The following is a 27,341-nucleotide window of genomic DNA, read 5'->3' as shown; positions in this document are numbered from 1 at the left end:
TCACAGCTTTACGTTAAAGTAATGAAGAAACCTCTCAAAGGAGAGAGCTAAAGCCCAGCGGACATTAAAAGCAATTGCTCTGCTGTCACTGATGTGCTGCGGCTTGTGGTTCAGACCGGAGAGATGGGACAGAATACGCACACACACCTGATAATGCATGATAATCTTCCACCAAATATCCATGTGGGTGAATGACTCAAACACTGTCAAGAGGTGTCAAATATTACCACATCAATGTAAAACAAACAAATAAACAAACATTACTTTAACTCATCAAAATAAATTAAACCGTTTTCAGCTTTATGAGTTGTACAATGTTCAACTCATCTTTTAATCCATTTTAATGTAATTTAAGTGGAAATGACTTAAACAGCTTTTGATTGTAAGCCTACTAAAAAAAAAAAAAAAAAAAAAAAATTAGGCATAAAAATATTTTCTTATGTATGATACCATGGTGTATACTATACAAAAATGTATTTACTTGATAGTACACATTTATGAATATAATTTTTTTTTGTTATTGATGTTTTTTAATTACCATAATGAAAAATAAATTTATTTTATTTTATTATATTATTAATATTTTTAATGATATGATATGTCACAATGATAAAAAAAAACAAAAAACTTTTTTTTCAATGGAGAATTGTAAAAATGATGTCAATATTGATGATGATAACAAAAAAAAAGAAAAAAAAGAAGAAAACACTTTTAAATGTATTCAACAATTGGTTGAATTTACTGACAGACACAAAATGGGAGTGTTTTTTGTTTTTTGTTTTTTTAGTTGCACTGTGCTTTTCAAAGAAACAAAGAGGGAGCGAAAACAAATCATTTTATTAATACTTACATATAATTCATCAAACTCTATTAATCTTTGTCTTACAAACAAATGCACAATTAGGTCATTTTATAATTGAAACTTAATAGTTAAAATTTAATAAATAAAAAGGTTAACATACAGACAATACCCTGTTGTCAAAAGTTAAATGAGGTCCAGTGTTTTTGTAAAGTCAACATGAAATGGCATTCACAACCCATTTTACTTCTGTGAAAAGGACATATCACGATTTAAATATGGCAGGATCTTATGGAAGCCCATGTCTGTAAAAGGGATAAAAAAAAAAATAGAAAAATGTATTGTGACTTTTTATCTCACAATTATATTTCCCAATTAAGATTTTACATCTCACAATTCTCAGTTTGTATCTTGCACTTCTGACTTCTCAGAATTGTGACATTATACTTTTTCTGACAATTCTGAGTTTATATATAAAAATTCTGTCAGAAATGTGAGATATAAACTCAGAATTGTGGGGGGAAAAATGTAATTGTTAGATGAAAAGTCACAATTGCCTTTTTATTATTATTTTTTTAATCCCTTGGTGGAAACAAGCTTCCATCGAATTGTGAAAAGCGGTTGGAGGGGAACTTTCACCTGGCAAAAGAGGCAGAGATCTTTTTGATGAAAATGACAAAAACAAACATTTTCCCCTTTGAAAAAAATGCACTGATGAATGGACCATAGTAATCCCAGGAACAGCTAACAAAGTAAACAGGGTCCGTTTTGATTTCATGTTGACTTTAAATTAGCCACTCCACCATTTCAAGATCCACACAAATGTGTGATTCCCCTTTAGCGCTAGGCAAGTTCACTACTATATCCTTAGTGTGTTAGTTTTAGTAAAACAAAAGATTTATTTGATGCAGCTCAAACGCTGAGAATACTGATTTTCTCAGGGTCTGAATAAATATTTCAAAACTGGCCTGAACTCTGAATCCAGCAGTAAGAGAAAGATACAGACTCCAATTCAGGCAGATTTCAAGAGTAAGGAAAGTTAAATGTTTCTGTTTTCCGCAGACCAACATTTACACATATTTATTTCTCCCATTTCCGGAGGGATCCGGCATCGTTTTGTACGCAATAAATAACAGCAGGTCGAGTTTCAGAGTGTTTCATCAAACACATGACATACGCAATTGCCGTTTTCCCTTTTTACGACCACAGAGACAAATTCAGTATTTGTCCGTATTCTTGCACGCTCTGCAGCTTTTGTCAGAAGCCCAAATGTTTCCTCTCGAGGTTCTCGGTTTGTCATATGCTTGTAACACATATTCTCCTGTGGCATCTCATCGTTCCGTCTTTAATTTCGTCTTTTATTCAGCGTCACGTTTTTAGCGCTTGAGGCACTCGTGAAGGGTGTGGCCAAACCTGTACACTATGCATATTCATTTCAATCTTTTTAATATTCATGACTAGGTCCACTCTTTACATATTCATGACTCTATTATTCATAAAATCTTATCCATGTACAACAATATTTAAATAAAGTGTAATTTAAGGCAGTCCAAACATTTACAAAAGAAAGTCAAAGAGAAAAGGGATAATTGCAGAATGTCCCGCTGAAGAAGAAAAACTCCATCCTTATCCCAGTAATAATAGTCCATGTCGTTTGAAGACCCAAATACATATCAGATCAATATGTACTTGTGTTCGTGATTATATGTGCACTGACGGCACGCTCTGGTTCAGTACCTGGGCTCTCATCAACTGGACGCTGGTCAGGATCTTCTTCTGATGACCCATTAAAGTGACTCCCAACCTCTGCATGTCACTGAGATGGAAGTGGACAGAGAAACCTGATTAGATAATTATGGAAATATGTTTAATTTAGTAAATTATGATTCATACTTCTGATTCATACTCTGTGTTATGAATGTAAACATCGGAAGACAAGCCGAGAAATGTGTTCAGAGAACTTAAAACGCACTCATTATTTATGAGACTACAGACATGTCAGTTTTTTTTTTTTTTTTTATTGGAAGCCGGTTTCCACTGTGGAATAAGGTAATGTTAGTACTGCAAGATAAAAGTCATAATGTGTGTGATATTTAGAGTTTATATCAGAATTCCTACTTTATATATTGCAATTCTTAGCTAATAATCTCAAAAAATGTAAGAAAAAGTCTGTACTGTGATACAAAAAGTCAAACTTTATATTTATTTATACCATGGTGGAAACAAGCCTCTGTAATTATTGGAACTATCAATTAATTTCTACACAAACACATCTACAAAACCCTTTCTATTGCTGTAATTGACCCTTTTCAATTCAATCATGGCCATTGTAACCATAAACATGATTAATTATGCAATTAACTGTGCAGCTCTAATTATGGGCTTTTTATGTTAAAAGATTCACAAACAAATGATTTGTAAACAGCACAGTTGCAGTTGGTCAGAGAAGAATGTTTTTTCTTACACACTATAAACCCTGAAGACATCACGGCTGATTTTATGAGCACATCTAATAGAGACTCTAATCAAATGTTTTCTAGAAAGCTAATTGCATTTTGTTGAGCAGAACAGTGCATTTGGTCCAAAATTGACCACCCACTGAACAGTCAAGGAAATTTGGAGAAAACATGGCAAAATAGCCCTAATATACCACAGTATTTTTTTTTCAATTGATAACTAATCAGTGTTTTAAGTTTTAGTAACTTTATCAGTTTTATTAATTGTTATTTATTTTGCTTTAACTTATTTTTTATTGGAAGCCCATTCCCACCACTAAAAAATAAAATAATAATAATAATTGCAACTTATTCTTGTAATTGCAACTTATTCTGAATTATTTCTCGCAGTTGTGCGTTTACATCTCACAATTCTGAGAAAAGTAATGAAGTCATATGAGTTTGGAACAACATGCATGTAGTAAATTTTCATTTTTGGGTGATCTAAACTTTCGAACATCTTTAGCCAATCAAATTGATAGCATAAACTAAATGAAACAGGCTGTTAAAACTGATCTCCGCCAAGCTAGCTCCCATTTTTGTTTGAAAACAGGCATCGGTTGAAGTGTGCGACGTCTACAAATCCACTAAAACTGGACCAACAGGCATAGCACTGACTGAGCCATTGGACAGACAATAGACGCATAGTCCTGAAACTCCATCTAATGGTCACTGATCATCCGACTCGAGGAAGTGGTGATCAATCAAAGGCTTAAAGTCATGAAAGCACCTCCAATCTGTCCTCCATCTACCCCAGAGCAAAGCTTCACAATGCGGCATTGCATCTAAAAGACTTCATTTCTGCATTAGCAGTCTGGAGCGCTCCATTGTGTTATGGTGTAAGAACTCAATCAACTCACTGTTGTTTCATGCTCATCACATGTCCTAGAGTCAGATACCCTCCTGCGGCAAAGTGGTCCTTATAACGGCCCATCTTAATGGTGTCCAACCACTCGCCCACAGATCTACAGCTGGTGAAATCAGGAATACTTCTGTTCATCAAAGGACTGTTTAGTCTGAAATGAGAGCAGAGGGAGTGAGAAGGCATGTGCAAGATATACCTTTGAAATGCGGCGAGCTGGAGCATACAATCAATACGAGTTAAAATGATATAGAAGGTGGGGAAGGGGGGCTGTAGATTTGGCCAGTGTAGGTAGATTAATACAGGGATGAAATCAGTATTACTTTCCATCAACGCATCTGGATATGCACCGGCAACTTGACAGGACATGCGCTCCAAGCTGTGCAATTTATACAAGTCCAATTGTGAAAGCAGAAGCGTTCTTTTTCGGTTCATGGCAGATCAATGTCAATATAGCACAGAGGTCTTTTATTTAACAGCGAATACATCAATATAAGATGAGGTTATTGGAAAATGTACACTTGCATCTTAAAGCGGCCCACCGTAATCGCAGCAACTCGGATGAAACTTTCTTGTCAACTTTGTGAGACTTTTAAAATGGATCAAATCTGAAGCAGACAAAGTGCATTTGTCGGTTAAATCCGCCGAAGGCAGCATATCGATTGCTAGCTGCTAACCTGCACAACGTGTCAACTGACTTGAGGTTCTTGGGGTTCCGGATCAGCTTGTCCAGGACTGTGATGATCTGACAGAATTTGGGCCTTTCGTTGCGGTCTTTCTGCCAGCAGTCCAGCATTAGGGTGTGCAGTGCACCGGGACAGCCCATGGGGGCCGGGAGTCGGTAGCCCTCCTCTACGGACTTGATCACCTGCAGAAAAAACAATCAAACTGAGTTCAAATGTGGGAAATCGCACTGATTTGTCTCGCCAAAATGATTCCAGTATGGCTGATGTATTGCTATATTTGGAATGAAGTCGGTGTGCCACTGAGAAGGTAATCAGCTACACCTGATTGAGTTTACAAGGGGGTGATCCTTTTTACGACTCAATGTTGGAATTTTTTATTTTTATTTTTATTTTATATCAGTTAATATTTATTTTATTTCAATAAAAAATTTAAGTTAACTAAAATAACCCTGCACTATTCTGAACATAGCCAATATATAGTGTCGATTAGACGCACATCTCTGTTGGTCAAGTTCCAATATGGCCGTTCTCCGTATGACATCACTTCCCACATCACCACTCCATAACTCCATACGTCACTGGAGGAGGAGAACTTCCTATAGGCAATGGCCTCTGGCGCCGTCCAGCGGATCGGGATCTTTCCTCCCTAAAAGCCAATGAAGATGGAGGAAGACAGTTTAGGGAGACAAATAACCAAACGGTGCATGAATTAACACCAAAAGCCCTGTTGTAGAGTATGCTCCTGGTTTTATCACTCACACTGGTGGTGTAGGCTGCATCAGGGTCGTCCTCCAGCACGCGTGACAGACCGAAGTCTGAAATCTTGCACACCAGATTACTGTTGACCAGAATATTTCTGGCCGCCAAGTCCCGGTGGACATACCCCAGATCAGCCAGGTAAGTCATGCCAGCCGCTATGCCACGCAGAATCCCGACCAGCTGAATAATGGTGAACTGACCATCATGTCTCTGTTTGGAGGGAAGAAAAACAAGATGAGGGAGAGAAACTGTGAAGTTGAACTTCGGTTCACAGGGAGGTTCAGCGAGGAGAAGCAATACTATAGAGATATACGAGAACAAACACAAAAATGTTTACACACCCTCAGGAAAGAGTCCAAGGAGCCGTTCTCCATGTACTCTGTGATGATCATAACCGGCTTGCCTTGGTAGAGAATGCAAAAACACAGAGAAAAACAGGGGAAAGCACACGAACAAGATGTCAGGAGATTGATGCAAGTCTGAGTGAAGAGAAACAGTGGGTTTTCCTTAGTTTTTTACCCAACTTTAAGCAACTTACTAGGTGAAGTAGTAATGTAGCCTACATTAAGCAGATCATGGCAAAAAAAAAAAAAAAAAAAAAAAATATATATATATATATATATATATATATATATATATATATATATATATATATATATATATATATATATATATATATATATATAATAAACCTTGACAGGGTGATCAGGACTCCAATAGGAAGTGAAGGGGTCTATTATCAACCTCAAGGGTTTTATTTTACTACATCTTTCTGCATATTACAAGACATTATATTTAATAAAGATAGATAAAAAGATAGATAGAGAGAGAGACTGGATGAATAATTCAAGAAATAAATAAATATGCATACACATGTATGTTTTATATTGAGTAAAAAAGATTTAATAAAACTGAATGTGTGTGTGTGCATATATATATATATATATATATATATATATATATATATATATATATATATATATATATATATTAAAGAATTATATAATGTAATTTGAATTAATTACATTACTTTTTACTTAAAATTAATAGAAAATAATATATGATCTTATTATTTGTAGAGTAACTCATTTTATTTATTTCAAAATCCCTTTTCTTACATTATTTACTTACTGAAATTTTGTTAAATCAATCATAACAACTGAATTAGTATAAAAATAATGTGTTCTTATAAAAATGTATTTACATTTTATTCAATGATATAGTCAAATTCATATGTGTATGGGATAAGGGATAAACATTATGCTACCTAAATGGTATTGAATAATTTTGAACAAAATAATGTGTTTCGAAAATGTCCCATTGAGAAGCGCACTACACTGATAGTCTCTTAAAGCGCTTACTGCGGGTAACAACCCCCTCCAGGTGGATGACGTTGGGGTGATCAAACTGTGCCATGATGCTGGCCTCGCCCAGGAAATCTCTCCTCTGTTTCTCTGTGTAGCCGGCTTTGAGAGTCTTCAGAGCAACCGGGATATCACGTTTCCCCGGCAGCTTCATCCGCCCGTAACACACTTCCCCAAACTCTCCTGATGTGTGCCAGAAAACAAGATCAGACAGTGGACAGTTCAAAATCTCATGCTGGATTTGAATCTGACTAACACGTTTAACCTTCACAATAAAATTCCCATGATTTCTGACTGTTTTGACATTAATAATAGAATGATGTGTATATATACAGTTGTTCTCTGGAGATGTTTAGCATTTTTTAATAAGACAAAATCTTATGGTCTACGGTAATATAAAAAAAAAAACGTGTTAAGGAAAATATTATTTGTGTGCGTGTGTGTGTGTGTATCAGTGTTATTTTAGTATCTCTGAGATACTATTATTATATTTTTTACACTAGATTTTATCATTTATCAAGTTATCAAAAATGTACTTATAGTGCATAGGATAATTTGAAAATTAATATGATTTTTATGTGTACTGTATGTATGAGTGTTATGTTTGTGTGTTCATTTAATTTTGTGTTTTTTTTTTTTTTTTACATACGTATGTATAAAAAGTTTACGCTTTAGATATTTTATTTCAAATAATGAACATGTTTTTGTTTCAGGGTTTTTCATTCTTTTCTCAAATAAAATGATAAACAACTTGCATTTTCTTTGAGCAAAGCTTTATTTCCTGTGGATCTTTTTCCAGCCATTTCTCACGTATTCCCCAGATGCCCAGGTGTATTTCACATAATCACCAAGGACAGTTATACCTGAACCGATGATTTTCTCTATTTTGATCCTGGACGCTTCAATTTCTCTGGCAAACTCATGGACAGCCTGGCAGGGGTCCTCATATGTGTGGGGATCAATATAAAATCTGGCTTCTGGAAATGATACTAGAATAAACAGAATTAGCATTTGGTCACATATTGCAGCATAAAAAGCAATTTTCAGTCACAGCCACAATCACTGAAGGGCTCAGGCAGCAGCTACAGCAAAATACTGGACCAAAAAAGCAATAGTTTCCTGCCTAAAATTCATTAAAAGAAAAATCATCGGAGGAAAAGAGTGTCTCTCGTACCATGGCCATTTTGGTAGTGCATTTTCTCCTCGTCTGAGTCCTGGAAAGCTTTGCTGTACCCACAACGTCTGTAACACAAACCAGGAGAAGAAAGAGAAATATTGTGTGTGTTTTTTAAACAGGGCCTTGTCACATACAACCCCACGTTAATAATATTCAAGCAAAAATGTAAAACTTAATTAACTTAATTTTTCCTTCAAATGTGGATAACAAACGTCCTCCGATGCCTTATATAGTATGAACAGAAAAATGTTCGTTGAAATTCATTATTTGACATAAACTTTAAGTTGCTGTCATCAAAAAGCAATAGAGCAACAGAGACCGCCCACTTTTCAGTTCACTTTCATTTTCTCTATAGATTACAGAAAAATCTACAATAAAGAGTTCATATCATGATCCAAACCAATCAGCTCTGAGATCAATCATATTGAAGATTTGATTTCAAAGCAAACAAGTGTTTTAAATGACAAAAGAACCGATCAAATCAGAAACAGTGGTCAGTGCTTTAAGTGGGTCGGTACACACAGGTACTCAGTACCGCCACTTCCAAATATAGCTCTTGAGCGTACCACCACCTCTCAGTGCGGCCCAGAACTGCTTTTAGCGTACCAGTACGTTCATTTGGACATCTTGTTTTAATAGAGTTTTTAATCCTTTGCCTTCACTGCCGCTTTTCAGAGCGCCCTTCACAGTGCACGCTTCCTAATTCTTCCTAGTTCGGAGTATGGAGCGTGAATCATTTGAACCAGTTTGGGAGTTTGGAGCAGGATCGCGAATCATTTGAGTCAGTTCGGGAGTTCGGGGCAGCTTCGCGGATCATTTGAATCAGTTCGAGAAATAGGAGCTGGTTCGCGAATCATTTGAGTCAGTTTGGGAGTTCGGAGCGGGTTCGCGAATCATTTGAGTCAATTTGGGGATCGCAAATCATTTTAATCAGTTCGGGAGTTCGGAGCTGATTCGTGGATCATTTGAATCAATTCGAGAGTTCGGACCGGGTTCGCAAATCATTTGAGTCAGTTTGGGAGTTCGGAGCGGGTTCACGAGTCATTGAGTCAATTTGGGGATCGCTAATTATTTGAATCAATTCGGGAGTTCGGAGCAGGGGGCAAAGAACTCGACCGGAAGTTGAAGTCGGGTGGGGGCTGGCATTTTTTAGCAGAACTTCACTTGCGTTAGCATTCCCATTGACTCCCATTCATTTTGGCGTCACTTTGACAGCGAATAACTTTACATCTGAGGCGTTTAAAGACTCCGTTTGTCCATTATTTATTTCTAAAGATACACGACAATGTATAAAGGGCTCCATTACCTTCTATGTTACATTATGGCCCCATATAAACAGTTTTTGTAAAAAAAAATAGGCTAACGATTGCGTCCTAACCACTCGACTCTCTGTCGCATTACCGTACAGACAGGAGGAGAAGCTCGCAGGGAATTAACTTAATATGGCGTACTGGCGTTACAATTTAAAATACTATACAAAATAATTAATCAGAATACTTACTCCTGCTCACTCACGACAAAGAACTCCCCGCTCAAGCTCGCCGTCTCTGCAAGATTAACGATGGCAGTTTGCACGCACAGCCACTTAGAAGATTTTCATCTGTCAGACAGGTTGCTGACGTCCTCAAGCTTCGCTTGAGTCTGCGCGTCAGAAACGGAAGTGCTAAAAAAACGCTAAAAATGGGCTTCACTTGTCTCAATTGAGTTCCAATGGGGTCGCTGTGTCCATTTCTTTTACTGTCTATGGTTCGGAGCGGCTTCGCGGATCATTTGAATCAATTCGAGAGTTCGTATAGGGTTCGCGAATCATTTGAGTCAGTTTGGGGATCGCGAATTATTTGAATCAGTTCGGGAGTTCGGAGCGTGATTCATCTGAGTCAGTTCGGGAGTTCGGAGCTGGTTCGCGAATCATTTGAGTCAGTTTGGAAGTTTGAATACAGTAATGCAGTAATGGAGTAGCTCTTTCTAAGGGTATTTTTTTCAAAATCCTTTTGCACATTTTATTTATGTTCAGTAGTTCTTTCTAGCTCAAGCAAATCCACAAACTAATAAAAGGATTTATTATTAAGGTTGCCTGTTGACTGCTGTATTTAAAAGCCCTTCAAAATAATAGTTGTTACCTCGGGATGAGGGGAAACATAAAAAAAAAAAAAAAAAAAAAAAAAAAAACAGAATGTTTTTTTTTGTGTGGCTATAATAGAGTACCGGAACCTCTTTTGCGCCACTTAAGGTTGCAAGTATTAAATATAATACAACTTGATAGCAAAATATTCAAACTTATGCAAACATTACTTAATTCACAATGCTTCATAGGAGTTTTATGATATTTTGGAGTGCTTTCTGTTATATATATAATCACTTAACCAGTTCAACGGGGAAAACCACAGACATGGCAATACTGGTAGATCTGTCCATACAATTTCTGTATAGAGAAAATGAATGAGATTTTTATTTCTGGAACTCCACTGTTGCACTATACTGTATATGACTTAAGGATATTTTCATAGTGTTATTAGTCCAAATTCAATCATATTAAATTCCCATTGTGAGGTATGTGTTTCAGGGTGAACATGTACATATAGTCCCATGAAACTCTTTCATAGATAATTACACAGATGTGTTTGAGTGGAAGGGAAGCTAGCATGAATATACTCTAACAATTCACCCAATGACAATTTTACTCACCCTCATAACATGTATGACTTCTGAAGATATGTATAACAGCAAAACATTTCACCTAAAATCTGAACTCCACCCTCTTCTTGGCACATTTATAAGACAAATAGATATATCTGATTTGTGAACAGATCACTCTTTTGTGTCAAATCTTTTGAATGAATAATTTGCTCCAGTTCACAAAACCAGTCTTAATTATTCAAAAGTTGAGTTCATTCAGTCAGTGATTCAGTCAAAGAAATAAGTCATACAGTTTTAGAAGAGAGGAGAGTGAGTAAATGATGACAGAATGTATTTTCAGATGAACTATCCCTTAAGTAACAAAGTAAAAGCAAATGGGCAAATAAATGCAGATAATTCAAAGTACTCCTCTTGCCGTTTTCTGCAGATGACAACGGCCAGTAATGTCACCAGTGCTGTTACCAAAGCCATACAGATCCAGATAATGGTTATGTTGGTATTTCGCAGGGGAACTGGTGGAGAAAAACAGAAACCAAATATCAACACAAACGCGTCATTAAACACTCTAAAACATCACAGGTTTTCTGTGCTTGATATGCCAGTGGAAATTCTGTAAATAGGACACTGATTTAACACACTATTAATATAAATGAGAGACAATAGGATGTTCTTAACACAAATATACCATATAATTTGATTTTCAATTCTGAAATTAAATGTAAAAATTAAATAAAAATGATGACATAAAAGCTCATTTCTTCCAATATCTTTTCATGCAGAAAATGTATATGAATATACATATCAAATGATAATATATGAACTAAAACAAATAAACATTTCAACTATGTACCATTTCATTCAATCTTCTCTTTATTTTTAGCGTAATTATGACTCATATTATATTATAACTCAATATTTTATTGACATGTTCATGCATTAAAAATAGGAAACATTTAATCATTACAACAAATATGAAACATTATTAAGTTATTATATTAACATGCATTATCATTAAAAATATGTAACAAACTAAAAATATATACATAAACATAAATACATATAATTATGTAAATGAACATAAACATTACAACTATGTTCCTTGAAGGAATAAATTAATCAAAAAAAAAAAAAAAGTTTTATTCCTGTCTGTTGCACTGGTAATAATACAACACTCACTTGCTTTGCCCGTCTGTATCTCCACTGACTGGCTGAATCTCCCACAGCCAGCCGAGGTTCTGGCCCGAATCTGAAAGATGTAGCTTGTGCCGGGCTTCAGACCCGAAACTTTAGCACTGGTGTTATTTGACTTCACTGTAGCATAAATTTGCTGTTCGTTGTCCTGTGGAAACGGCCAAATAAGACAATGAGAGGTTATATTCAAATAAAGAGTCTATTTAAGGTCATTTATGTAAATGCAATCCATAAATATAGACAGTAGTGGACAATTCACACCAGGAACTGACAAAATCATGTTTTGAGACCCAAGCTGGAGGATTGGAGCGATTAAACTGAAGTGCTCACTAATCTGTTAGCATTCCCCGCTTCACCTCACTGCGTCCGTGAACTCTGTACCCTCCGAAGCATTACGCTTTGTTAAAAAGCCTTTGATGCTCCTCTTCTGTTCCCTGAGGAGATCGCCAGCACTGCACATCCATCAAAAACAACTTCGTGGTCTTTGTTAAGCACCATTCCCCAGGAATCAGCACATGGGCAGCAGCTCGGCAAACAGGGATTGCACGTAAATCATATTTACATAGCAGCATTGTTGACTAGGCACTGTATACTAATTCTCTGTCACAGCTGAGATCTCATTTGCGCCATTAGGCAGCAAAGCTCCCGGCTTGCACGACAATTAACTTCCCTCCAGTGTTTGGCATGGCTCAGTATGTTTGCCTTCAATGTCACTTTAAATAATATCGACAAAACAGTCTGAGAGTGCTGTTGGTTGGTAATTTGCCTGAGCTGTCAATAAATCAAATGGTTAAACTATATTTGACTCCAGGCTAGTCTATAAAATGTGACCCTTCATTAAGTGTCACTCTTCATCACTCTGATGAAGAAACTACCTTTTCATAATATTTAATGTCATATTCTAATATGACTCCATTGGGCTGCGCAGGTTCGTGCCAGAAAAGAGTGACGCTGTTCTGACTGGCATTTTCCTGTCGGATGGCCATCACTTGAGACGGAGCTGTGAAAACAAAGACATGTGGGTTACCTCAGTAAGTCAGCAGAGTCATTTCACAAATATTTTAATTATATTCTATTACCATTTTATTTCTGATGGAAAATACATATTGTATACTACCAGCTTTAGATGGTTTCTAGCTGATCGAAGCTGGTCTTTATGCTGATTAGCTGGTTGTGGTTGATTGGCAAGTATGCTAGCTAGTGGCTCAAGATTAACATGTTTAGGGTTAGTAGACCACCTTCAGATGATCAGCTAGACTAGATTGCTGATGGCACAGAGGTTAACCTAGTTAGGGATGGTGCCTAAACTGAACTTGCCATTTATAGTCATTACGTCATTCAAACTAGTTTAGGTGGTTAATTAGCTAGACTAGCTTTCTGATTGAACATACTGTAGGTCATCCTGGCTAGGATTGGCAGACAACCTTGACTAAACTGTTTAAATCTGGTTATTCATACCAATGGTTTCAAAACTGGTTATTTAGGCTTATTAGCTGGTCAAAACTAGTTTACGTGGTTGGTCAGCAAGACCAGCTTGCTCATGGAGCATAGGTCAGCCTGGTTAAGATGAGTACCGAGACAAGCTAGACGATGGAGCAGAGGTCAACCTGGTTTGGGGTGGTGTCTAAACTGGTACCTAAACTAAAGTGTTTAAAAGTGGTCATTTATAGTCATTAGCTGGTTCAAATTAGTTTAGGTGGTTGACCAGCTAGACTAGCTGGATGATAGAGCAGAGGACAACCGGGTTAGGGGCTGGTAGACAACCTTGACTGAGCTGTTCAAAACTGAACATGTATAGTCATTAGCTGGTTCAAACTAGTTAAGGTGATCGATCAGCTAGAGGATGAAGCAGAGGTCAACCTGGTTAGGGGCTGGTAGACAACCTTGACTAAGCTATTCAAAATTATTATTCGTGATCATTGGCTAGCTCAAACTAGTCTAGGTGCTTGATCAGTTTGATTAATAGCTGGTTTAGTTGAGGTCAACCTGATTATGGCTGGTAGACCACCTTGACTAAGTTGTTCAAAACTTAAAACTTGATCAAAAGTCATTTATGGACATTACCAAGTTCAAGATAGTTAAGTTAGTTCATCAGATAGATTACTAGCTAGTTTGGCTGAGATCAACCTACACTGATTAATCTGTTTAAAACTGGTACATTATTATCAATAGCAGGTTCAAATTACTTTAGGTGGTTAATAAGTTGGTGGGGACTATTTCAACCTTGTCAGAACACTTTGGCTGAGGCGGACCAAGTTTCAAAACACATCATGGACAAGTCAGCTAGTTTTGACTGGACTTGTAGGCTGGAGCCTAGTAGATTAGACTAGATCACAGGCTAGTAAGGCCTTGATTTTCAATTGGCAGTGTTGTAGGAATTATAAATGGAATCAAACTTAAGTGACCCATTAGTGTCTCCTACCTGCCTGGTTTGTGGTGATATTGACCGTCACAGACTGTGGGGGCTCGCTGCTCAAGTGCGTGACTCCGTTTAGAGCAACAATACGGAAGGTGTAGTTACTGTGAGCGGCGAGATTCAGCACCGTCACCCATGCTTCTGTAAGTCCCATCTGCTGAGGGATAAAGCGCACCAGGGCTGCTCCTGTCCGGGCCACCACAATCCCATTCAGCCCAGGTCCTCCTCCTCCAACTGTCCCACTGACAGCTCCATTGGTGTCTGCAGCTCCTCCATTGCCATTCCCCACCACGTTACCCCCTCTGGCACCCACCCGACAGTCCTCACACTGCGTCCCGCCTTTGTCGCACTTCTGGCAAAGGACATCATAGATGACATCACTGCGTCCTCCTGGGTCCAAAGGTGAACCCCACTCCAGACTGACCGAGGTGCCGTTCACAGATGAGATGATGTTTACTGGAGCTGACGGAGGTCCTGCGGGGAGGGTGAAGTTGGACAGTTCTTAATTATAGGTTAATTAGAGAGGTTGAGGGAACTGGTGGTTATCAGGCTAGCTGATCAAAAGAGAATGATTGAATTTGCACTTCAGTAACCACGCGACCCCAGTTCAACAAGTAATCTTGTCTTGAGATTTTTCCACTCATAAAAAAAAAAAGTTATATTTTTGGTCCCAGAAAGTATTGGGAGACTTAAAGCACCCTTAAAATAGTTAAATTATTTAAAAAATGTTTATTTTACAGATTGCACAAACACACATTTTTAAGCAATATACAAAAATATTTTTATTAATTTTATTTTTTCCATTTTATTTTGTTTTACTTCTTTGATCAGGCATGCTGACCAAAATAAAATAAAATAAAATAAAATGGATATTTATTGCAATGATCTGTGGTAAATCTACAAAAAAAAAAAAATAGCTAATAGCTCAGCAATAGCAATAGCTCAGTTAAAATACTGCAACTTCTAAAATTGAAAAAAGTAGACTGAAGTTAGTGAAGAGAAAATATCCAGCAGCATTTGAAATCTTTTCTATATTACATGTTATGCATTGACATTCATATAGTGTTTTAAAATTATTTTCTGTCCGACTGTATCTAAAAATTAAATCAAAGTTGGAAGATTTCTTGGTTTGATGATTTGCAAACATGAAGACTCACTTGTGCAGGGAGAGGCAGGAGGATCTGTAGAGGAACGATAGAAGTTGGCATCACAGGGGCAGGCTAGAGCTGCTCGAGTCTCAGAGTGACTGTGGAGGGGACATTTCCCACAGAGCTGATCACCTGCCACTGGCTTGTAGAAGCCCACCTCACATGCTGAAAGTAAAACACAGTTTAACAATCAACAATCCATTGCTTATTTGTTGCTTAGATGGTCAGAAAACTTTTTCTAACCGTATCTGGTAACATTATTTGAACAAAATGAAGTGCAACAAATTGTGAAGTGACCGTGTCACTCTTAAATGTAGCGGTTCAGAGAATCAACAAGGACAACAAGTATATGGGTGAGGAATCTGAAAGAAGGATTGAGAATTAACAACAAGCTTTTTATCTCCACTGACAGAAACCCCAGGGAATCCAAAAAGTATTCCTTCTTGCAGTATTTATCCTTGTCTGTTTTCTCTTTTGGCTTGATCCGATTAATCCTTCCCTCCCTTGATGTTTTTTTGAAAAGCTCCTGAGTTGAAAAGCAGGTCACGATAAACATTGGGGCCGTACGCTCATGGAGTACAGTGACGTCTACACGCTTTGAAGTTTTTGACCGACTACCGCTGGCAACATAATCAGAAGCACACATTCAACATACACTGAGACAGACAGACGCGAGTTCATCATGATGAGCTTCGGTGACCTTTTCCGCTTTTAAGACTCTTCCTACTCAGTAAGTGTCTTTTCAAAGCAGATGAGGGGTAAAAAAGCACGAGGGGTGAGAAGAGACTCCGGTGCTCTTTATCTGGTGGTGTTTACATACACTACATTACGGCTGCGTTGTTCTACGTTTTTTTTTGTTGCACATTGGCACACTGTTTGGTTTGTCAGCACCTGTCAGAGCGCCGCGCTCCTTGCATCCACATTTGCATTACAATGAATTTTAATGAATATTTACAGCCACTGTATGCTGACCTTGATTTTTACTCTTTGTGTAGATAGTTAAATAAATATAGTTGAAAAGAAAAACCATCTTGGTGTTTTTGACTATACAAACTCTTGTAGGAGAACAAAACCATTCAAGTATCGGCACAAATCAAATGTTTTTATTTACTGTTGTGTAACTTCATACGCTCAACTAAATGATCCTGTATGGGCGTCTTTCCACGTAAATGCCATAAACCAAGTTAGACCAATTACACAATTCATAAAGAAACTTTCAACATGAAATCATCATAAAATTAATAGAGAACTACTGGATTATTGTTTTAAAATAAAATCATTTAATACAAAAAACATACTTATAATATAATATAAAGTAAAATGTGTTAAAAATTGCAAATAAACTGAGTACATAAAAAATGCAACCAAATAAATTTTAATTTGGCCAAAATGTATTTATTGTTTACTTATATTGTTTATTTTTAACAATAATCAAATATACTTAAAAATAAAAAAAGAAACTTCTTAGATTAGTCAGTAGAATAGTATTCTATATAATATAATATAATATAATATAATATAATATAATATAATATAATATAATATAATATAATATAATATAATATAATATAATATTTGTTAAAACTTGTAAATTGAATACATTACAAATTTAACCACATAAATTTCAATTTGGCTAAAATATAAAAAATTATAAAAAGATAAACTGTTTATTATATTGATTATTATTATATTATATTTACAATAAAAACATAAGACTGATAGAGATGTGTTGGATTATTGGTTGGATAATAAATAAAGTAAATTAAAATAAAATAAAATAAAAGAAGTAAATATTTCTTGCCCACAGCTACACTGCTGGAGTACAATGTAACCACGAAAAAAAAAAAAAAATGTGTCCAAAATAACATAAAACATTGAAAGAATTGCTTACTATAGTCACTCCTTGTTATTATTATCATTAATAACAATAATAATCTTTTTGTCCAAAGATTACAAGACGTGGTGTTTTAAAAGGAGTAGTTCATCCAAAAATGACAATTCTGTCATTATAAAAAAACATTTTAGGTAAGCTTTTTCATGATTGTTTAGATTTTTATATTTTAGCTTGTTTTGAATTAGTTTGTTTTGTTATATATTGCACCTTGAGAAACTGTTTTAAAGTTGCTGTTGTATATAAAAATAAATGTATTAATATTATTATTATTATGATTATTATTATCATATACTCACCCTCATCTTTTCCAAACTTTATTCTGAGTAACACAACAGGAGTAAGTAAATAATGGATCTTAATTTTGGCAAACTATTTCTTTAAGAGACCAAGAGAGTATTCAGGAAGACTCACAAAAACACACACGGAAAGACTCTTCATGCTCTCAAACACCGTCAGAACTCTTATGGGAGCCGAACAACAGCTGCTTATGAGCTGGCAGGATTGTCTGAGTGATGAATGATTCTGTCAGTTAAATCATGGCTGGAAATGTGGCGCTCCATCACAGGTCCTCCAAACACACTCCCTCTCTCCACTGAAGGGGTTACTGATTGCTCAGGGTCCAGACGCATCCAGCACACTCATGTTAGTGTGTCATTCGCTGCTTTGTATCTGGACCAGCCACACGTACAGCACAGCGGTGAACTGTTTTAAAGATGTATGGAGGCCTGTACTGTTACTGTAATGACTGTTTCCTGTGAGACTCATAAAACAGATGCTCCCATTCAGCCTCTAATATACAACGCAAACATTTCTGCTTTGTTGTTTTAACTTTACATAATGGCTGAATCCCTAAAGGGCCTAACCAAAGTGCATTGTTATTAAGTCCAAGTATAATTTCAGTCAAAGTTTCTTGCACCAAAATGCCTACCCGTGTAGTTTTTGACCCTTAAACAAACTGTTTTTGCTACTGTACCCTCAAAACTTATATTTTTAAAGATCTAATTCACCTCGGTTGGATATAAATCACCTTGTTTGGATAACCAATCACAAATCTAGTAGTAGTTGATGAATAAGCATAAATATTTAAAAGTGGGTGGCCTTATGTTAATGAGCTCATGAATAACGTCAATAAAGTACGGCAGTGACCACCTGTTCTGGAAGTAGTTTTTCCATTATTTCATAAAAGTAGTATTTATAGTATTTGAAATGCTTTGCATTTTGTTTGAACATTTTCAAGAACTTGAGAATTGGGGGAAAAATAATAGGTACGAGTCACATACAAAGAAAAATTTGCATATTAAATTTAACGACTGTAAACATTGATTATAATTAAAAATGTATTTTCTCTCATTAACTTCCTAAAATCTGCACTTAACTAAGCTCCATCTATTTGATCAAAAATATTGTACTATTCTAAATTATTATTATAATTTAAAATAACTTTTTTATTTAAATATATACTAAAAATGTAATTTATTCCTGTGATCACAGCTGAATTATCGAGCTGAATATTCTGAATTGGCACATGTTCCTTCTTGCTGCTCAGTAAACATGTTTTATTATTATTTATCTGTGTTGCTTCATATATATATTTTTTAATAACAGTGATACTTTTTTCAGGATCCTGTAAAGAATAGAAATTTTAAAAGAACATTTATTTAAAATAGATTTTAATGCATCCCTGCTAAATAAAAGTATTAATTTCTTTAAAAAATAACTAACTAAATAATATTAAATAAACATTTGAACGGCAGTGTGCGAGCGAACGCAGAAATTTATTTTATTTCAAAATGTTCAGAATAAATCTCTGAGGCACATCAGCTCATGTTTATGTCAAGACTGAAATCCTTTAACTGCTTGAATTTAATCATTAAAAATCATTAATTCTCTCTGGAGCTTTTACCATGAAGCAGATTTCTGAAAGACCTATTTTTGCAGCCTTTTCCTTCTGGATGGACTGATGAGGAAGCTTTGCATTGTGATGCACTGTGCCTTTTAATTATCAAAAGGCAAAGATTTTCCACAGGTTGTGTACAGTACATGCTGTATTATTTCTCTCAAATCATAAAACAAAAACTTCTGCATCTTTCTATCCATGGCAGCACTTTTAGGGGTGACATTAATCAAGGTCAGTGACATTTGGAGCCGGCCAATCCATCCCCAGGCAAAAATCCCTGCAGCAGTGATACCGAGCATGACTGGCACCGTCCGGATCCTGAAGCCATGCGACCAAGATAAGACCTAATGCCCACTGGCCCTCAAACCACATGTGAACGAGTCTCAAGATCGAGCAACCGGAGGGTAAAAATAAATAAAGAAATAAATAAGGATGGATAAGAAGGAGAGAAGATTGCTTGCAAACGTTTGGGCCTTCAAGCTTCAGCTCTGACTATCAAAATGCCAATTCATGCATGAAATTCAAGCAGAAGCACGAGTACAATAACAGTGAACACAGACATGACCTTTTGATAGTCATTAAATAGACAGGTCTTTGATTTCAAACAGCGTGGATCATATTTTGCATTACAATACGAGGATTTACCTGCATATTTAACTTACTCTTCAGTCATAATAATGTCTGCGGTTTTGCTAAATGTCTCCTCTGTAGATTTAAAGGAACAGTGCACCCAAAACAAATTTTGCTATCCATTCACTCACTTTTATGTCATTCCAAACAAATATCTTTTTCAGATAACAAAAGAAAATTGTGATTCATACTGCCAATGAAGTAAAAAAAAAAAAAAATGTTAATATGACTTGATTGATTATGAATATGAAACGGCATCATTACATTGGCAGGTTTGGGGTCATGTGGCCAATTATACTGTATATGAAAACATTTGTGCAAAAAAGATTTAAGAGTTACTGAACATATTTCATTGTACTGCTATCTGCTATGTTCCTCCACAAATAAAACATTTACTAAGTTTTAATAAAGCTAAGAATGTCTTAAATTGCAGCTTTATGTTATGTTCCTTTTTGAAGTTTGACAATATAAAATCATCATCCACTTTCATGAAAAATCGAAAACCTCCTTTATGTTTCACATGCACTCCATAAATGAAATATGGTAAGATTTCTGTAATAGCAGAAAAAAATATGGTAAGATTTCTATATATATATATATATATATATATATATATATATATATATATATATATATATATATATATATATATATATATATATATATATATATATTTTTTTTTTTTTTTTTTATTTAAAGTAAATGTGAAATGTTGAAGCAGAAATTGTGAAATGGTATTTTTCTTGTTTAACAAAAAAATCCAATAATATTTTTGTATATATAAAATAATCGTTTTATTTATAACTTTATAATTTAGTTATAATTTAGTTTGCGTTAAAATGGTGAAATCAAAATATATTTTATATGCAATTCTAATACATCTTAAAAGCATGTGTATATGTAAGTGTATATAATGTAAGGAAACAATACAGGGAGTTAGGGTGGTATAGGGCTAAATGAGGACAAAACTTTCAGTGAACTATTCCTTTAATTGATCCCAAGGCTATAAGGAAGTGCATGAGTTATAAAGCCCACGAACACAACCCCCCATGCACAAATAACCATATACCTCTGACACACAAGCATATCTTAATTTGTGATAATGGCTTGTGTTAGCCTGAAGAAAGAAGCATAATTCGAAACCAGCCATGTGTAAAAATGTCTATTTATCCCAGAGGGAGGCTTTTAATGGATATATAAGAGGACCGTAAGGAGTTAATTGTTTGTGGCTCGCAATCTGATATTAACTACACCATGTGGCATAGAGCACGAGGGCAGAGGAGTCTATTATCTAGTTTTTCTCTCTAATACTTGCAATAATATACATATAGTTATATATGTGTGTATGGGTCTGTGTGGAAGTGCATCCAGTTTTGCTTCTGTTTTGGCCCTTAATCTTATTGTCTATAGTTGTGCTTGGACTGCGTCCTCCAAAGATCCCATCTTAAATTTTCTAGGCTCAGGAGGGTAATTGCTATCAGATCAATTCACTCAAGAGAAGTGGTGCCTGTTTCTAAGTGCTTGATAGATGGAGACCAACTTATCTTAATGTGGGGTGACCTTGAAGAGTCATTAACAGTAGAAGGAGAAATGCAGCTGGTGACATTATTGACTTGGAAAATCCTTGTGATGGCGCAGATAGACTAGATATGGAGTTCAAATGATTAGGCATTTCTGAAATATTTAATAAAAATAAATGAAAAAAATCCCCGGATGAGATAAAATACTAGTAAAAGGCATGTTTTTGTTAGATGTATGGTAGTTTTGACTGGTCAAGCTGGGCTAATGGAAACAGACTCTGCCAAAGGAATAGTTCGGCCAAAATTGAAATTTTACTTAACCTCAGGCCATCCAAGATCTAGATGAGTTTGTTTCTTTATCAACAAATCCATCATTATGTTATTTTAACTTTAAGCCATCACTTCTTCTAGCAGTGTTTTGGACTTATATACGGTGCTTGATCTGTTCATATTTCTCTCTCGATAGTGATGAAAAGCCAAATAGCCCAAAATCTGTAGTAATGCTATTGAAAACTGCTTAAATCATCCTAAGGTGGTTTACTGGTCTTATCTGATTTCAGCTAAACAGCTTATGTGATTTAACCAAGCAGTTGCTGGTAGCCATTGACTTTCATAGTAGCCTATGTACACCAAAACAGCTTCTTATGTGTTAAACTATGTTTTTTTTTTGTTTTTTTTTGGTGGACTATCGCTTTAAATCAGACCATTTAAGACCAGTAAACCACCTTAGTTTTTTTTTTTTTTTTTTTTTTTTTTTTTTTTTAATAGTGAACAAATCAGCACTGGCCATTGAAAATGGTATAAACTAGTCCAGGTTGGTTTAAAAAGCTCTCAAAATTTCTCAGCCAGACAGAATTGAGGTAATAATCTGCTTGGCCGTCAAAACTCTCACTAACGAGATGCGTCTGCACATGCTGTACGATCTTTGACAGTCGACTCCCAGCAGGGAAGCCCTGTATCTCAGACCACTGCTTCTGTCCGCTGGCTACATCGCACACTTGCTGTAGCGTGAAGCTAATGAAGTCGTTTAATCTACCTGAACGCTCCCACAGGGGCGTCCCACTTTAATTATGTTCTTAAAAGTCTCTCACATGCACTAATAGGCAGAAATGAAACATGGCACCATGTTAACAAATCCTGCAGGAAAAAGGGACCTCAGCACAGATATTAAAATCTTCACGGGCTGGCATTAATTTTAGCCGTTACGGAGGAGCGTAAGCTATGTACTGTATCAAAGTGAGTCCATGATTAGATGCCGCCCCAGTTGGCACAGAGTATACAGAGCATTTATCTCCATTTCTGATGCAACAGGCTTAGGAAAAATAGTCACTCAATTGATTTAAATAGCCTTTATTATATCTTGCCAAATATTTTATTTTATTTTTTTGGACAAGGAATACTTATTTATTTTTGTTAAATATTTACAGTGGGGTTAAAAAATCTAAGTTTACCAATGTATATATATATATATATATATATTTTTATTATTATTATTATTACTCAAAATACAAAATGTTCATAAATTATATATATTTTAAAATAATATATATTTTCATTATATTAATTCTCTAATTATAATGTAATGCATTTTTCAAATAATATTTTTTCACAATTATTACCATTTATGTTGACTATCTACTTACAGTATATATATACATATATACATATATATATATATATATATATATATATATATATATATATATATATATATATATATGTATATATATATATATATGTATATATATATATATATATATATATATATATATATATGTATATATGTATATATATGTATATATATATATACATGTATATATATATATATATATACATGTATATATATGTATATATATATATATATATATATATATATATATATATATACATGTATATATATGTGTATATATATATATATATGTATATATATATATATATATACATACATGTATATATATGTATATATATATATATATATATACATGTATATATATGTGTATATATATATATATATATATACATGTATATATATGTATATATATATATATATATATATACATGTATATATGTATATATATATATATATATATATATATATATATATATATACATGTATATATATATGTATATATATATATATATACATGTATATATATGTATATATATATATATATACATGTATATATATGTGTATATATATATATATATATATATGTATATATATATATATATATATACATACATGTATATATATGTATATATATATATATATATACATGTATATATATGTGTATATATATATATATATATATATACATGTATATATATGTATATATATATATATATACATGTATATATATGTATATATATATATATATATATATATATATATATATATATATACATGTATATATATATGTATATATATATATATATATACATGTATATATATGTATATATATATATATATATACACATGTATATATATGTATATATATACATATATATACACATGTATATATATATATATATATATACATATATATACACGTGCATATATATATATATATACATATATATATACATGTATATATATGTATATATATATATATATATATACACATGTATATATATGTATATATATATATATATATATATATATATACATGTATATATATGTATATATATATATATATATACATGTATATATATGTATATATATATATATATATATATATATATACATGTATATATATGTATATATATATATATATATACACATGTATATATATGTATATATATATATATATATATATATATATATATATATATATATATATATATATATACTGTATATATATACTGTATATTTGATATTTTGCATGATAATTTTTTTTTTTTTTTTTTTTTTGGTGTGTATTAAAAATTAACGCCCAGAAATATTTACAATTTCTTTACACTAAAGATGTAAACACAGACTGTCATGTAGCGAGTCATTGTTCAACAGGTGTTCCTTTTGGTTCCTTTTGGTATTGTGCAACAATTAGTGCATAAAAAAGTCAAAGAGTGTTTTCCTTTGGAAATATTGTGCAGCCACATTAAATGAGACACATGCATCTCTGCTAATGAGCATTAAATGGCAGCTAATTGTTTGATGGAATTGCTGTCACCTATCTAAGCGTGTCTAATTGAAGCGTGCAAAGTGAGGCATTTACAGTGCCTCTGACAGAAAGAAGCCATCTGAATGAAAAACTCTGATGTTTTGTGTGTGGCAATTACCAGAGAAAAGCCCAGCGTGCTTTACTTGTTCTTTAGTCTTGATCTATCTTATGAAGTTTCTGCGATGCCGTGGCTTTGTGGATTTTTATCACACGGCCCGTTTGTTGCATGAGAACAATAGCAATGCAAATGGGCTGATAAGACATTCGGTCTTCAGTTGAGGACAGGGAGGCAGGCCTGTTTCTGTGCATCTGCCGAGTTTGGTTTAAATTAACAGCGAAAAAGAGATTGCGAGAAAGAATATCAGAATCTAAAAATCTGATTATATAATGTGTTTAATAATTTCCCCTCATTATCAACACCACACTGTCATTCACGTCCCTCCGGTGTCATTACATTGGCAAACACATGAATCTGAATCTACAGACTCCCATAAATTATAATACAAAACATGGACGACCGCTGCATGGAATAAATGAACATAGCTTTTGTTTGTTGCCATTACTGACGGTTGGGGAGGGGGGCCGAGATTTTGAGTGACACGTTGTGAGCTACTTCTTGCTAAGATAAAATTCTTTCCTTTATCAGGAAAAGCCCTTTCTCCATCACTATTCCCCCGTCCGCCCGTCTGTGTCGTGGTCTGACAGATTAAACGCCGTCACCACAATGGCATAGTTGCGTGCAGGGCTTTAATACTGTCCACTGGAGCCCCCCGATTTCTCATTTAATCCCTGTGTAATATGTTGGCCAGAAAACACTCACGCTGTACACAATGTGTGCCCAGCTAAGACACAGAAAAGCCTAATTAGTCGCCCACCCTACCCCTCCGCCCCCCCTCGTAAATCCTCATTCTTTCCATTTACAGCCACAGTATCTGGTTTTGTTATCAGGGCCACCCATGTGCTGTAGGCTGCTATTGTTTTGCTTTATTTGACATACACTGTGGCTCAAATGAAACAGTAAATTACTATTTACTTGTTGGATTTAAACTACGAGCCGCCAGACATATAGACATGCTCTGGGCTCGATATAAGTTAAATAAGATAAACACACGTTTCACATTTGTGATTTCTTAAACATAAAAATTATATTCCCATTGCAAGTGCCTTGCTGTAAACATTATATTTTTCAAAAAATAACTCTAATTACTAAATTCCTCTAAAAACTAATTATTTTCTACACTTTTATTTTCTTGTAAATGAGACACGAAAACGAATAAACAATTAATGGTCAATGTTTGTATTGAACCTGAAACATGACTTCAAGAACATGCAGTAGATTTTGTATTCATCCCTGCTCAGCTTAATAAAGTATCTAAAAATATACTGTCCATCACACTACACTTTAGCAAAGGTCTGTTTTCATGTCATGTCAAATCTCCCTGCTAACACAGTTAAACGGTTGATTGTGCTGCATAAGCACAGATGGTGCCCTCTTCCACTCCTTAAAAATTATGTCAACAGACTTTTAAAAAACATTACCCAGCATTAATATCCTTTTTTCAACCTTAAAAGTTATGTGGGTCATTCTGTGTCAACTCAACTAGAGGTCCCCTGTAAATTTACTGACTAAACTACTACTTTTACAAGCATGCAAACGTTGATGTAAAAACTTAAAAAGTGCTTTTTCCCATTATATATTATAATGAAAAATTTGAGCCAAGGAGGTTTCTGAAATTGGGTTGATTTGACACAGATTGACCCATATCTAAACAACACATTAAACTGATCTTTGAGGGATCTGAATGCATAATAGCGAATAGAGGCCTAAAATAACACAGTCGACACATGCAAATAAATAACACGATCATTCTCAGCTTATATGCAAAGCCAGTTCCTCACATCTCTCGAACCACATCATATTTTCACTTGTCAAGTCTGTGAGAAATAAACATACACTTGGAGGTCTATTAAGTGACAAGATCGAATCTGTCTGCTTAGTAAATTCATAATCTGATTGGCTGCTTTCAGATGCTTGATCTAATGTCATAAATTAAAACTCTGCAGCTCTCTTCCTTTCCTTTTCATTCAATTGTATACTGTCAGAAAATAAACATCATTATCTAAGAGTGACAGACTAAAGCATTCTGAAATGTCCTTACATGACGCCAGCGGGCTGCTGATGTGTCACCTCATGAAAGCCAGCGAGATGCCTAACAATCATGCAGGAAAAAAATTGTAGGCTAATTCGTTCCCTCAATGTACTAAAACGTGCACACGATTACTATTGCGTTCCCTCGATTTACTATTTCGTTCATTCGATTTATAAATAGTGCGCACGATTTACTAATTCGGAACGCAATAGTAATCGTGTGCACATTTTATTACATTGAGGGAACGAATTAGTAAATCGTGCGCACAATTTATTTATTTTTTCTTGTATTTCATGTGCGGGGCTCCGTAGTTTTCAAATCATCTAATATCACAAAATGTTATGAAGTCAGACTGTAGGCTTTTTAAAAAAACTCAATAACTAGCAAAATTCTTCAATAAACAATCCATTTCGGACAGAAAGCTTGGACAGAAAGCTTTTCTTTTAGGTTTTTCCTGTGTATTGTTAATGCAAGACGACATTAAAAATGACTTAAGTAATGTCATACTTATGTCACATGATGAGTACAAACAGTAGCATGCAACATCATACAAGT

The 27,341-nt window shown here is 34.5% G+C and overlaps 1 protein-coding gene across 2 annotated transcripts in view; it reads right to left on the bottom strand.

The window, feature by feature from the left end:
- Positions 1 to 1,316: 1,316 nt before the first annotated feature.
- The window catches only part of LOC113055460 (ephrin type-A receptor 8-like), a 64,842-nt gene continuing 38,817 nt past the window's right edge, over positions 1,317 to 27,341 (bottom strand). The window contains exons 4-17 of one of the 2 annotated variants that reach the window (XM_026221780.1): positions 15,544 to 15,699; positions 14,393 to 14,860; positions 12,846 to 12,970; positions 11,956 to 12,118; positions 11,186 to 11,291; positions 8,140 to 8,207; positions 7,829 to 7,954; positions 6,963 to 7,148; positions 5,943 to 6,004; positions 5,602 to 5,811; positions 5,339 to 5,488; positions 4,834 to 5,024; positions 4,155 to 4,310; positions 1,317 to 2,615 (exon numbers count right to left, since the gene is read on the bottom strand). In XM_026221780.1, the coding sequence (XP_026077565.1) occupies positions 2,501 to 2,615; positions 4,155 to 4,310; positions 4,834 to 5,024; positions 5,339 to 5,488; positions 5,602 to 5,811; positions 5,943 to 6,004; positions 6,963 to 7,148; positions 7,829 to 7,954; positions 8,140 to 8,207; positions 11,186 to 11,291; positions 11,956 to 12,118; positions 12,846 to 12,970; positions 14,393 to 14,860; positions 15,544 to 15,699 (2,282 nt within the window). In that variant the 3' untranslated portion in view covers positions 1,317 to 2,500. The remainder of the gene's footprint in view (positions 2,616 to 4,154; positions 4,311 to 4,833; positions 5,025 to 5,338; positions 5,489 to 5,601; positions 5,812 to 5,942; positions 6,005 to 6,962; positions 7,149 to 7,828; positions 7,955 to 8,139; positions 8,208 to 11,185; positions 11,292 to 11,955; positions 12,119 to 12,845; positions 12,971 to 14,392; positions 14,861 to 15,543; positions 15,700 to 27,341) is intronic. The other variant, XM_026221781.1, reaches the window with a different exon arrangement.

The sequence above is a fragment of the Carassius auratus genome, chromosome 36 (assembly GCF_003368295.1).
Source record: "Carassius auratus strain Wakin chromosome 36, ASM336829v1, whole genome shotgun sequence".
NCBI classification, from domain to species: Eukaryota; Metazoa; Chordata; class Actinopteri; order Cypriniformes; family Cyprinidae; genus Carassius; species Carassius auratus.
Note: the sequence above shows the minus strand (reverse complement) of the source record. Positions and strands in the feature narration are given on the sequence as shown.